Source organism: Equus przewalskii, chromosome 16, assembly GCF_037783145.1.
Source record: "Equus przewalskii isolate Varuska chromosome 16, EquPr2, whole genome shotgun sequence".
In the NCBI taxonomy this organism is placed as follows: domain Eukaryota; kingdom Metazoa; phylum Chordata; class Mammalia; order Perissodactyla; family Equidae; genus Equus; species Equus przewalskii.
In genome coordinates, this window is record NC_091846.1 from 12,084,139 (window position 1) to 12,098,260 (window position 14,122).

General features: G+C 43.2%; 1 protein-coding gene across 21 annotated transcripts in view; it reads right to left on the minus strand.

Annotated features, from left to right (window-relative positions):
• Positions 1-5,115: 5,115 nt before the first annotated feature.
• The window catches only part of STARD13 (StAR related lipid transfer domain containing 13), a 487,031-nt gene continuing 478,024 nt past the window's right edge, over positions 5,116-14,122 (minus strand). For all 21 annotated transcript variants that reach the window (XM_070577983.1, XM_070577978.1, XM_070577991.1 and 18 more), the window contains 5 exons: positions 13,555-13,669; positions 12,453-12,674; positions 11,436-11,653; positions 8,303-8,479; positions 5,116-7,540 (listed from right to left, as the gene is read on the minus strand). In XM_070577983.1, the coding sequence (XP_070434084.1) occupies positions 7,423-7,540; positions 8,303-8,479; positions 11,436-11,653; positions 12,453-12,674; positions 13,555-13,669 (850 nt within the window). In that variant the 3' untranslated portion in view covers positions 5,116-7,422. The remainder of the gene's footprint in view (positions 7,541-8,302; positions 8,480-11,435; positions 11,654-12,452; positions 12,675-13,554; positions 13,670-14,122) is intronic.

Below are 14,122 nucleotides of genomic sequence, written 5' to 3' on the forward strand. Positions count from 1 at the left end.
GGGACATAATGAATTCTCCAAACATATTTGTTGAATGGACTAGTCAAACTGTCCTATTTGCTGCAAGCAGATGTTCAGCATTTGCTAATTTTGGAAATAGTCACATTTAACTTCTTGGAAGACAAGCTAATTCTTTGTTCTTTGTACTATTGGAGAGTTCAAGTCGTCAAAACACAAAATGTAAGTTATTTCATTAGCTGTGGAATACTCTACACAGTGTCCCTCGATTATGGCTTCCATTTCTACGGCTTCTATCATCTTTATGCCCAGTGTCACGTGCCAGTTCATTTTAACAAATACTTGTAGAATGATGTAGCAAAAGCGACCTATGAGATGGAGTTTCAGAGCTAAGTAAGACATGGGCTGTGCCCTCAAGAGCTTATAGTCTAGTGGGGGAGTTATATTTATTTCCAAATAATAAATGAGATGCGATTCATGCATTGAGACAAATATGTAAAGAAACAGGTGGATTTGAGAGGTATGGTCAGGAAAGTCCAGGAAGGAAATGATGCCCAAATAGGGTTTTGAGGAACAAATAAGCTACCACATGACCAACAAGATGGGGAGAAGGTCAATGCAAAGTCATAGAGATGTGACACACTGGTTTGGTATCATGATACTACTAAGTGTATGGTCAGGAGAGGCAGGAACCACATGAACTAAGTAAGTGAACTAAGAGGCATACTACTAGCTTTGAGCACTGGTCACCCTCTTGAGTTTCAGACCTGTATGTCCAACTGGCTGCTGGGCATCTCCACCTGGAGGGTTCACAGCCTTTGCAAGCACTAAATGATCAGAGCTCAACTGATAGGCCCCTTCCCTACATGGTTCCCTCCCTGACCTGCTCCCCATCTGACATCTGCTCTTCTTCCTTTTCCACCAGTTAAAGAGCTCACCACACAGAAGTTTTAAGTTTTCCCAAGCTAGAAAACCCAGTCATTTTAAGCTAATTCTATTTCCCCACCCTTCCACAACCATTTAATACTTATTAATTTAATACTTATCTTATTAATTCTGGCTCAGAAATATCTTTAAAAATCTACTTACTGTTTTCCCCACAAATATTTTCCAGTATCTTTTTTTATTGAATATCTTTGATATATAACCATGTAAATTTAAGGCGTGTAACGTGTTACTTTGATACATTTATACATTTTAGTATGATTGCCATTGTAGCAATATTTGTCCCATTACATGATGATAGCACTCTCCACAAATATTCTCTACCCGGACTGTTACAACAGCCTTGTAATTGGATTCCCCACCATCATTCTGCCCTTCATTGTGCTAATCTACCCTCAGTTGAGCCTCTAGTCATTCTAGATCTGTTACCATGCTGAAGCATTTCCTTAGCCCATGGGGTCCTGAGCTATTCAGAAAAGGACAGATTCCAGTATGGCCTGTGGGAGGGGTCTTAGTTCCATGTCTTGGCCATGCTAGAGTTGTGGGGGGAGGCAAAATGACAGCTCAAGCTTAGCTTATACAAATCGAAGATGTCTTCATCTTCAGATGCTCTCTTATAACCAGGGCCAGCCGACCTCCTGTGACAAGCAGGGAAGGAGGGAGAAGTGAGCTGCCAATCCAGCCTCTCCGGCTGATTTGGAGTTTGTCCTGGGAGATCTCACCAGTAACCTCATCTTATTTGCTCTGGGCATCTTTGGATCATGTAGCGCCAGACTGATCTGGTGCTCCCTGGGTCTTTGCTTTAAGGGTATTATTTTGGTTTGAAAGCGTCTTCTCTGAGGTTGATCAGATGGGTACTAAATTGATCTAAATATTCCATATCAGACAGGGAATAAGGCAAAGTGACACATTCTAGAATGAAAAGAAAGGTAGGTTATCATGGATTAGTATCAGCTCAGGAAGGCCAGAGCTATCAATCATTTAATTTCTGTCTACGTAGAAACCAAAGGGGGGAGGAACATCTGCAACGATGGGAGTAACTCCACACCCCTGTTCCTGCACGTGTGGGCCCATTAGTAATACGCCAATTCTGCTTTAGCCCATTTTAAGTCACTGCCATCAAAACAAATATGATTTCACTTCTCTGCTTTTGGCTCTAATTTGCTCACCAGAGAAAATTCAAAGTCCCTGCTGCAGCTTAAGTACTCCTGGCTTACGACCCTCTAGTTTTCTCTCCTGCCCCACTCACTCCCACACTTTGTGCCCTCTGACTCTCTGCTGTAGCCACACCCAACTCCCCTCTGCTGCCCAAGCCCTTCCTTTCCTTTGACACTCTGAGTTTTCCACGTGCTGATCTCTCTATCACTCCTCTGACGTTGCTGGGAGTCACCTCTGCCCTTGGGCTTCACCAACTTTATGCAACCTACCACTGGGTTGGTGGTCTAGTGTTTAAGATTTTTAAGATTTAAGATTTATTGCTGTAGCCCAGGTTCCTTTCCCAGTCAGGGAACCACACCACCAGTCAGTCCATTGTCATACTGTGGTGGCTGCATGTGCTGTGATGCTAAAAGCTATGCCTCTGGGATTTCAAATACCAGCAGGGTCACCCATGGTGGACAGGTTTCAGCAGAGCTTCCAGACTAAGACAGACTAGAAAGAAGGACCTGGCCACCCACTTCCGGAAAAATTGGCCATGAAAACCCTATGAATAGCAGTGAAGCATCATCTGATATGGCACCGGAAAGTGAGAGAACGACAGAAAAAGACCAGGCAGGGTTCTGTTCTGCTGTACACAGGGTAGCTAGGAGTTGGAATAGATTCCAGGGCACTAACAACAAACCACTGGGTATTGTATATACATCCATCCCACTTATTTGCAGATTCTGTATTTGCAAATTCACCTACTCACTAAAATTTACTTGTAATCCCCAAATCAATACGCTCTGTGCTTTCCTGGTCATTTTCAGCCATGTGCAGAGTGGCGCAAAATTGGAGTCACTGGTGTGCATGCTCATTCCCAGTTGAGACGAAGCAATGTGATGCTCTGCCATCCAGTTTCAGCTCTCCTACTGTACACAAGGATCCTTTTCATGATCTATTTAGTTCATGTTTTCCCCCTTTTTGTGCTTTTTGCTGGTGATTTTGTAGTTTAAACCTGCCCCCAGGCGTACTGCTGAAGCACTCTCTAGTGTTCCTGCGCATGAGAAGGCTGGGACGTGCCTCACAGAGAAAATACGTGTTAGATAAGCTTCTTTCAGGCACGAGCTTTAGTGCTGTTGGCTGTGAGTTCAATGAATGGCCAATGTGGTACATCCAGAAAAAAGGAAGAGGAAATTCACTGATCTGTAAGTGGGGCTGCTCTGGAAAGTGAGAGCGTAACACCGATAGAGTATGATGAAGCCATGGGAAAGACGGGAAGCGGCTCAGTTTGTGGATTCATGAGATGATGACTCATAAAAAAGTCTAATTAAAAAAAAAATTATTGTGAGGCCGAAAACCAAAGAAATTGCAGTCACATTACGCAGGGTCAGGAAAATATTAAGCCCTACTCGACTGATGTTTTATTATAAAGAAATACTGCTCATAATCAATTATTTGTCAGAAATATGTAAGCAAGCCTTCTTCAAACAGAAACACACAAAAAATATGGTCATATATTGATGGGTTGACAAAAACATTGTGACCAGAGGCTTGTAAGATGCCAACTCTACTCTGCTAGGAGCAGTGGCTCAGTGCTTGCTAATTCAGCGTTCACAGTGCCTTTATAGAGCGGAACTGCCTCAGATTATTAGAACAGACTGTATCTCACTATTTCTGCTCCGCACCGTGTCTACTTCACATCAGCACCTCTGCTTGCCAAGCGCTCCACTCCTGTTCAACGTTCAACGACTGTGCACTCCAGCAACAGATGTCGTATGCTGGAAATCTTGCTTCAGAGGAACAGTATTACTTGGGATTTCGAACCTCAGCTGCGCACAAGAAGGACGTGGGTCAGGAGGTATCTAGGTGGCCTGCTGGGTGGGATCATTAGAAGCGAAGCAAACGCTATCTTTGAAACAGTCGACAAAGGAGGTGGTCTGCCTAAGGCAAGTCAAAAGTTACACATTCACACTTCATGGCTTTGCAACATCACAATGCCGTCACTTCAGGTATTGATTTCTTTGCTGCTTGTGTAGTCAGCATACATAGATTTTGCTTTTGTGTCAGTGTGTGTTATTCCACTTGGCTGGGGAAGTGGAATTTACATTTTCTTTCTAAGAGGTCATATGACCAGTTTTTCTGTGGCCAAATACCAAAAGACAGAAACAGAACAGTTTCACACCTAAGAATTTCATGAAGTATGCTCAGAATCAAGTTTGCATTCGTATGACCCAGGGTCCCAGGACAACATTTGCAGCCCATGCCTGCTAGAACGACCACCATGTTCTCTTCTTTCATCTAGAAGAAGAAAAGGGGCAATTGAAATTCCTCCTTTGCCTATGAAAGCAAAACTTGCCAGTATTGAGAGAAAGCATGAGGGAGATGAGCAGAGAGCACCATTTGGATCACTTTTACGGGGGCATATGGTCTTTTGGGCTGCCGTGGCTTTTGAAGCCTATTGCTGAGAAAGTCTGGAAGCTCCTGCCTGTCTAACTAGGAGCTCCCTTTATCTTTGAGAAGTTAAGCACAGAACAAGTACAATGCAGGCAAGAGGCTCAGAGTCAGATGTCGCTACTCTTCACGGTCCAGTGATGCAGCCAGAAGTCACTTCCTCAAGTCTCAATTTCTTGTCTAGTTAATGAAAATGAAATTTCATTCATAGAGTTCACTGAATCTTCTATAAAAATACTATAAAAGTGTTTTTATAACTTCCAGATTTAAGCAAAATCTGAAGAAAAACAAAAATCCCTACCCATCACTTTAATGCCTTAGACATAGGTTAAGGTACCCAGACTTAAGAAATGTCTGTTGATAATAGCATCTTATATTTGGGAGTGACATTGACTACAGTATGGAGGAGTCCAGCACATGGCAACCTATCTTAGAGAGAAATTTTCCTCATGAACCAGGTTTTCCACTTATAGGATGAAGCATGAAAAGCAACATATATTTTATAGAAAATAGGAAATATTTAATGTATATAAATTTATTTGCTTTGGCAATTATTTATTTACAATTGATGATTGATATCAACAATTGAGGTAAAAATATACATGAGGTATAAATATAATATTTAAATGCAATATCATATTTTATTTCCATTGGCAAGATAACAATGAATAAAATACTGCAGTATTTGACAAATAAGCTTGATGCATCTTTTTCCTCTTTTTTCTTTTTTTTAGATGCACTGTGTTGTTATGCAGCAGCGATGTGATTAGCATGTGCATAAAAATAAAAAAGTCAGGTAATTTGAAGAGAAGAGGAGTCAGAAATACAATCCTATTCGTTTTTATTCTGTTTTAACTCTGCTGTAGACCCTGGCTTCTCAGAGTGGGATCTTCCCGCCAGCAGCATGGGCATCCCCGGGGCCTGTTACAAATGCAGACTCTCAGGCCCACCCAGCCTGCCTGAATCAGGGTCTGCATTTGAACAAGATCTCCAGGCGATTCATGTGCACGTTAAATTTGGTGATACAATACCATCCATCCTTGCGTGCCTGTCTAATTCTCCAAACACACAGGCTCCCATCTCTGGAGTAGGACCAGTGTGAAACTAGATTCAACTTCACTATGCATATGTCTATGCATATTAAAGTAACCCAGCATATATGGTTAAATTTAAGACGTATGGCAGAAGTGAATTTTTTCGCTCACAAAGCACTACCCAAATGGAAAATTATGGCTTTGCTCCACCTTCTTAGGTAGGCCAGAAAATGAAAAATTCCTAGGTCATAATTCAAAGAGTATGATTCTCCTTGCACTATACAGAACTCATATATAGCATTTTTATTCCTCTCAAAAAAAGAATTGCACATTGCTGATAAGAGAAAACATTATATGAATGCATACAATACAAAAAAAGAAAAGGAAAACACTCATTTAAATTTTTCTTTTTTTCCTCCAACCCCACTTGCTAAATTATGATACCACTCTCTCACGGATTACCAAAGAAAATCTCTCTCTCTGAAACCAAACACAATAAATTATCTTTCTCTCTACAGTTGTTGAATTATAATAAACAAATCCACTAGCAATTGGCTAAGGAGAGTCAATTTGCTTAGTCTATACAATAATAAATAAGGTTGGGCCAAACGCATAGGTAGCTTGACCAGCTAATGAAGAAATGTGGAATTAACAAACCTGTTTATATTTTCTAAAACTAATTGAAGAACATAGTTTTGGTCTAATGTTAGCTTAAAACCCTGTCTTTCAGATTGCAAAACTTTAATACATTATCTCTTAAGAACATCATATGTAGCAAAATAAGAATTCCCTGAAGCTGTAACGGTCTGGGGCTCTTGAATGACCATCATCTCCCTTTGTCTGGTGTCCAGAGTTAAATTCAGTGCGATATCTTGGTAGGAAAACGCCAATTAACTGTGACCAAAAAAGGCCACTGGTCAAACAGAATGATACTTAAGAACATTATGAAATGTATCTATGAAAACTTCATAAACCGCAGAGGCTCCCTTTGGCTGTGAACGAGCACGGGCGATTACATTCAGCTCTGATCAGCAGGGACATCTAGGTTCTGGTTCAGTCTCTCACGCTGACTCCAGTGGTCCGTGGGTATCTGACATTTCACTGAAACTGCATCTGGCCAGGCCCAGTGGCAACTGGTCACCCAGCCTTAAATTTGGTAACAACTTTCACCCATTTCTTTGCTTTAAAGAGGAGTAAGTATTCTTTTCCTCACTTTATCCAACACTCCACTTCAGTTTTCGAAGAACACAAACAGACAACACATAAGAACCTTTTAATGTTGTTTTCCTTTGGTTAGCTAACCTTTGGTTAAACCTCAGGGCAGATGGACAGACCACACATTTTCACACCTGGGTGTTAGCAGCAGATTCTGCTCAGCTTACTGGACAGTGGGGAGATGGGACCCAGAGCAACCTGGAAAGAACCACGTGAGGAAGGGACTCACTGAGTCAGACGTGTTCCTTTTCAAAATACGCCATTATATATAAAACTGATTTTTACATATATACAGTAAAGATAGAGATATACACACATATGTACATATGCTATACATACATTTATTTACAGTTAAGAATACGCTTCTTAGAAGCCTTTAAATAGCAAATTAGGCAATGCATAAGGAATAATCCATTTAATTTTAAGTAATATAGATAAATGTTCTGATTTTTAAAAATATTATATTAGTAGGGCTATAGCCATCTCCAGGAAGGCTAGGAAAGTTCTCAGAAATCCTTGCATCTTCAACATTCTGACTTCCCAGTGTTTCCATTTTTAAAAGTTAACCATGTCAATCAGTTTCTCTCTCTCTCTCCTGCTTTCTCACGAGCACATTCTCTCCCACAGGCATTTGCTTTTGCTTCCTCTTCCCTGAGTTTGATGTCACACTGGGGAAAACTCAGATTTTAGTTTCCGGACCTTCAGCAATGAGGGGCTGAAAAGAGTTTCTAATCCTGGCAACTTCTGCCGCACACAGATGTCCAAAGCCTTTATTGTACCATTCTGGGGAGTGACCTCTGTGGGGACAAAAATCAGAAAGGAAGTGGGAACATCTTTTTTGAAATCACAACAATTTGTCACAGTAGCCAGGGCTGTTCTTGTGCCCTGACTGTAAGTACACTTGGTGCAACTCAGGGCTGCTGCCTCCAGGATCTGAGAGCCTCATTCTGTCATCAGCTGCCTTGAAAATGCCTTTCCAGCCAAGCATTCAGTCTATCTTTTCAGTATTCATTGGGTGCTTTAAAATGATAAAAGATTTTTCTCCTCGGAAAAGATTCTGACTTAACTCTAGAAATTACTGAGAAAGCTCAGTGCGCATCTACCCAGACCAAGAACTCAGTTTGGCATCATGAATGCTTTGGAGGGGTTAGATTTGAATTAGTTTCTTCTCAAAGGAGGGCAAGTGGAGGGAGCATCAAAAAAGGACACCCAAAAGAAACACAAGAGAAGGAGACTTGCACTTACTGAGCACATACTGTGTGCCAGGCTCTAGTGCTTATGGCTGCTCTGGATGAGAAGCACAGAAATATAAGTGGGGACAAAACTGAAAATGAAGGAGAGCCAAGAGCTGCAGGAGAATGCCAGAATTTTAGGAAAGGTGAGGAAGAGGAAAGCAGAGAGAGGGTGGCATAAGCAATCATCTATGAAAACACGTTAATGGCAATGAGGAAAAAAGTATAGTGAAATAAGAAATCAGGATGACAAACAGGGTCCCAGCAATGTGCCACTAAAGCTGAGATTCCAAGATGGCGCCCACTCTCCTTGGTGTTCACACTTACTTCAGGTCTATCCTGCAGATGTGGGTCAGTCTTGACTTGCCGGAACCACAAGGTTCTATTAAATACTGAGAATCCATCACCATGGCCCGCACGCCACCCATGAGCTGGGCTTCCTCATGCTCCACAGACAGGGACACCAGGGTACACATTCCTTTGGGCAAATCAGTTTTCCAGGTCCTGTAGCAAAACAACCGGCACATCAGAATTATGGCTAAGAGAGAAAGAAAACCGTGAACACAGCGCTGAGGTTTACACTTACATTTTCCTACTCAAATTCCTAGCCTAGTTACTTGGATTAATTTAATGGTTTCCATAAGTGTGTGTGCAGTTTGTACAGGGCAGTTCAAAGCAACTGAGTTCAAGTCTCAGCCCTCAGACCCAGAGGCCAGAAATGGCCTTGCAGCTTCCAGATCTGCCTTGGAACCCCAAACTGAGGCTGCAGAGGCTCTTGCCCATTATTGAAGGGCTGGTCTTAGAGTTTTGGAATGAGCACTCGCTCATTCAAGTCATTTAGCAAATACCTATTCAGCACATGGATGTATCAGGCTCTGAGAAGCCACCACACACAACGATACACAGCCCAGGAGAAGAGGCAGATATATAAAGAGAACTCTAAAAACCATGGTGCGTGCCATGATACAGTTAGGCACGGAGTGCTCTGGGCTCAGGGGGAAGGGAAGGGGAGGCAGATAGGGCAAGAATTCCTGGAGGAGGTGATGCTCCACTCAAGTCTTAATGAACTGGTGATGCTTAGCTTGAAGTAAACTAGACACATATGGACTGTCTTCAAATACTGGAGTGGCTCTTGAGTGGGAGAACAAATAAATATAGCTGACTTGACTCCAGAAGGGAGAGATATGAAGACACCTTTCAGTTCAGCACTGAGAAAAGCTGTCTCACAATGTGCACACTCCAAAAATGGAATGGGCTGTGTGAGGAGGTAGTGAGTTCCCTGTTCCCGGAGCATTCAAGCATAGAGGGGGCTACCACTTGGAAAAAGGCTATAGATGGGAGTCAGGAACCATAAGAGCATCTGTGTAACAACCAATTCTACCATAGGATAAGGGTTTTGTTATTACATCCCAGTTATTTACATCACAAATCGGATTCCCCTGCTTAGTCATCTCATCTATAGCTTTGTCCTGCCCTACCACACCAGAAAGAGGGACTATTCCACATGCCTGACAAGAACTTGGGAAGAAGCAAGCCCTAAACAAATACTCAGCAGCTTCTCCAAGGTGTGAACATTCTCTTTTCACACACAATGATATGATTAACAATAAACACTGAAAGTTGTACAGAGCTGTGGGGATAAAATGGAAAAAGCTTCAGGATTGTCACTGGAAGCTCCTAGACAAGGGGATTAAGCGAGAAGTAAACATGGTAATCCCCAAAGGAGACCGGCGCTGTCTGTGCCAGCCTGGATGTGGAGATGCTCTGAGGACAGGGGGTCTCTCAGCCCTGTGACTTCCTCATCACACTTGCCACTTTCTCTGTTCTTGGATCATAACCAGAAGGAATTCTTGTTGTGGGATCCATGTCTGGCTCATCGTTAGTTCTCTCGAGTGCCGAGTTCTCTCTCGGGGCCTCATGGTTCACCCACCTTGTCCTTCAAGTCTTGGATCGAATATCAATGCAGTGAGAGTCTGCTCTGGCCACTAGATTTAAAACTCCACCCCTTCCAATCCCCCTATCTTACTTATCCACCTAGGTAAGAAACTCTATGCCCCTTACTTATCATTTATGGACTCTCTCTCCCTAACGCAATCTAAACCCAGAGAAAGCAGTCTGCTGTGTGCACTGCAGGGTCCCTGCAACCTCCAACGCTGCCTGGAACAAAGGAGTGGTGGAATCGTATACTAAGACATAGCAGGCTGGTGGGATTGCTGGATGGATGGAAGGAGAAGGTTCCACGCACAGACTCTGGCCCTGAGCCTCCTCTAAGGGGAGGGACAAGGCAGGCTATGGCATGGCTCCAGCCCCATGGCTGCCATCCTAGAAGAACTATTCAATTGGCCACTTGCAAGAATGAAGGGGTGAAGCCTAACTTCCATGAGATGACTAATGTCCCAATAACTGTGGTAATAAGCCACTCTTATAACTGCCCACCTTCTCCCCCAGGATCCCGAGGTTGCTAAGATAGACACATATATTTAAAATTCAAGGTCCCAAGGACGAATTCCAAGGGCATAAATAGCCCATGTGAAAAGTAACCTTTAGTTTGCCACCAAGATTAGTTTCATAAAGAAACTGTTTTAAATATACATTTGGGAATTTCACTAGGGATTCCTTTTACACTGCTAATCTATGAGAAGAGACAGTGTTGGCCATCACTTATCAATAAAAAAGGATATATTGATTTAATTATATTTTATTTGGGTCTGTTAACAGCCTCAATCCCTGTTCTTTCTGATCCAATAATGACTCACCAGCCCATGTGCATAGCTCTCCTGTGCAAACTTCCTATTATTGGTTCAGAATGCCATTCCAAAGCCAGAGAGCACGGGTCCAGAACTCAACCCATAAATCTACCAGAAGCAATATTTCAACAGTAGACATGAGACTCGCAAGCCTTGTCAGGCCCTGAAATCTTACTGGACATCCAAGTGTCTCAGCATAGCTGGACCTTCAGGGCTGTGCCAAGGTTTCTGTGCACGATCATGAGTTATGAACATCTGAAGTTATACAGATGAATTTGGAAGTCACACACACGCCAGTCTTAAGAGTTATACAAACTGAAGACTTGCTTTCCCAGAGGGGAGAAAGGCAAAATCAGGAGAAAAGCCAGTTACATTCAATTTGCATAATTTGGCAGAAAGCGCAACTGGACAAACAGCAGCTATTCTTGGGACTCTGTTCTGAGGAAATGAACAATATTTATGGCCTAATAAACCATACGCTCCATAATGAAAGGGGCCATAAGAGAGCCCGGCGGAGCTATAAACTGGGTGAAAGAAGCAGGAAGTCGGGCATAAATACAGCAAAGTCAGTTTTCACTGAGGGAAGTGAGGGCCGGCTTAGTGTTCCCAGCGGAGGCTGAATTTAGGTGGTAGAACTCCGTGAAACACTTAAATCTGCAGCTCTTAATCTGCTTTTGGAACAGAATATCTTAAACCCCAGAAGTCAGGCTTACCTGAGAACCACGAAGTCTCTGGAAGGGTGGGGGGCCATGCTGTTCAACACGTACTGATAGATTTCTGTTTGCTTGTCCAGGGTTTCCACAACCTTCCACTGCACAAAATCCTCATCCCACAGGTGGCGCTCTCTCAGCACACGATTCAAAACCACCGAGGGGGGCGCTTCCACCTCCACGGCAGCCTTCCACAGCTTCAGCGGATTCCCGTCTCCCACCTTGGGAAAGACACCATCAAAGGCTGAAGAGGTCAACCAACTCCAAGAAGAACCTACAATACTTCCCTGAGTGTCCAACAAAATCACCGAGTGCGTGACTGAAAGTGTGATTCTGCGTACCTCAGGTTTAAAATTTTGAAATGTCAACACTTAAGCTTAAAATAATGATAATAATGTTCAGCGTTCTCTGCTTCAGTGGTCCGGGTTCACCAGTCCTGATCCCGGGTGTGGACCAGCATCACTCATCAAGCCCTGCTTTGGCAGCATCCCACACACAAAATGGAGGGAGGTGGGCACAGATGTTAACTCAGGGCCACTCTTCCGCAAGGAAAATGAGGAATACTGGCAACAGACGTTAACTCAGGGCCAACCTTCCTCACCAAAAAAAAAAAAAAGAAGAAGAATGATAATAAAAATAATAGTCACCAACACACCCAGTGCTTATTGTGTGTCACGCACCATTCTAACTCATTTGATTTTTACAGACCCCTCCTCTGACAGTGGTACTATTATTACGTCTATTATGCAAATGAGAAAACAGAGACACAGAGAGGCATGTGACCTGTCCAACATCACACAGCTAAGGGACAGAGACAGGATTGGGATCTAGCAGTCTGGCTCCACAGTCTGCACTCTGTTTATGTGCAGCAGGGTTGCCAGTAGTCTCTGAAGAGGGTCTTTAACTTGTTCATGTGTGTGCCAAGCCCCATGGACACAGTGGCCATTTTTAAAGCAAAATAAATCCCTGGTTATTAGACATGGCTCTTTGGGAGTAATTTTTTCCAACCCCTGAGATTACCTTTTTGAAAGCAAGATCTGTATTGTCTGTGCTGGAACACGTGACCCAGCCTTTGAACTTCTCCTTGGCTTCCTTCTGGAGGCCCTGGACGAGATGCTCCAGGTAAGTGTGGAAGGTCGCCCCGCTCTCTTCCAGCTGGGTCCCCAGGTCTTCCAGAGTTGGAGCATGGATCTCAGCTTCCACATACGAGTTATGAGACTGGGCTACCAACTCATGTGGGACCTGAACCGACGGACGCATGAAAGACCAACACAGTGAGCTAGAGACACGCTGAGACTAACAGTGAGAGCTAGCAGTCATTTCACCAAAAACCACGGGATGGGCGATGGGCCGAGTGCCGAGGCACAAGAGATGTTTTTCTAAGATCAGTAGCAAGGCTGGGGGCTGGGGGAGCTCCCTAAAGTCAGGAAATACAAGAATGTTTCTCAAGCTATATTTATTATTCAAAACATTGCAATGACTTCCCTTTCATTCTTTCCATTTTCCTTTTAACATATTTTTATTTGGTTTGGCAAAATGTGGGCTCAGGAAACTTAAAGCACATACACTTAAGGGAAATATCAGTATGATTTAGAAATAGCTTTACCTGTTAAGCACACTTTTCCCATTTACAATGCCAATTTTACCAGAAAAAGTATGCCAGAAGTCTAGTTCACTTACTTCTTTGACATATCTATGGCTATATTCATAAACTGTCAGGGATTGCTAATATCACACACACACATGCACGCATGCGCGCGCGCGTGCGCACACACACACACACACACACACACACACACACAGATGCTGAACCTAATCAAGTCCTGAGGTAAAATCAAATATAACATAATTGGCTGGCTGGCTTTGAACTTGGCACCTGAAGGTGAGGTAACTGTTTTCCTGAAAACCACCATCAGGGTGGGCCGGAGTGGCTTTAACTGTCAGAGCCTGGGCTAGAGAGCTAGCTCCTCACACTTCTTGGCGGCAAAGACCAGAGCTGTAGAGTGTATTGTCACTGTAAATTCAGGAACAAACAGATATAATCCATAAATGCAGCAACCATTCCGAGTGTCTTATCTCGTTCCAAGAGCTATAAGGAAGTTCGCTTCAAGTCTTTGCTCACCTCAAAGAGTCTGTCGCATTCCATGATCATATGGGCCAGCCCCTGAGCAGCTGCCAGATTCTCATTGAGGTCCTTTTGATCTGGCTTCCCGGTGGCGTATTTCTTCTGTATGACTCTGTAATTGAAGGGGAGAGTCCTGAACAGACCCCAAACTCCAGAGCCTTTCACAGCACAGAGCTCATCCCCTTGGTTATCTCTTCCTACCCACATCCCAGGGCTTCTCATTTCCAAACAAAAACGGTGAGCACACATCGTAAATATTCTGAGTCAGGCTAAGAGTCTGACAGTTCCTAATGAAGAACCTTGGCAAAATACGAGGGCAGGAACAACTGTTGGGGGAGACGTTAATCTATTTTTCCAAAGTTTGGAACCACTTCACTGCAAGCTGCCGTAAGTGACCCTTAACTCTAGCCTTTCAAAACGAAAGATTGTAAAATACTACTTCGTGTACTTTTTTCCTCCTTCCCACTCACACACACAAAACAAAAAAAAACTCAGGCTTTCTGGATCACAACAGACATTGTTCAATGCTACTGTGATAATTCTGTGAATCTGAGACCTAAGAACT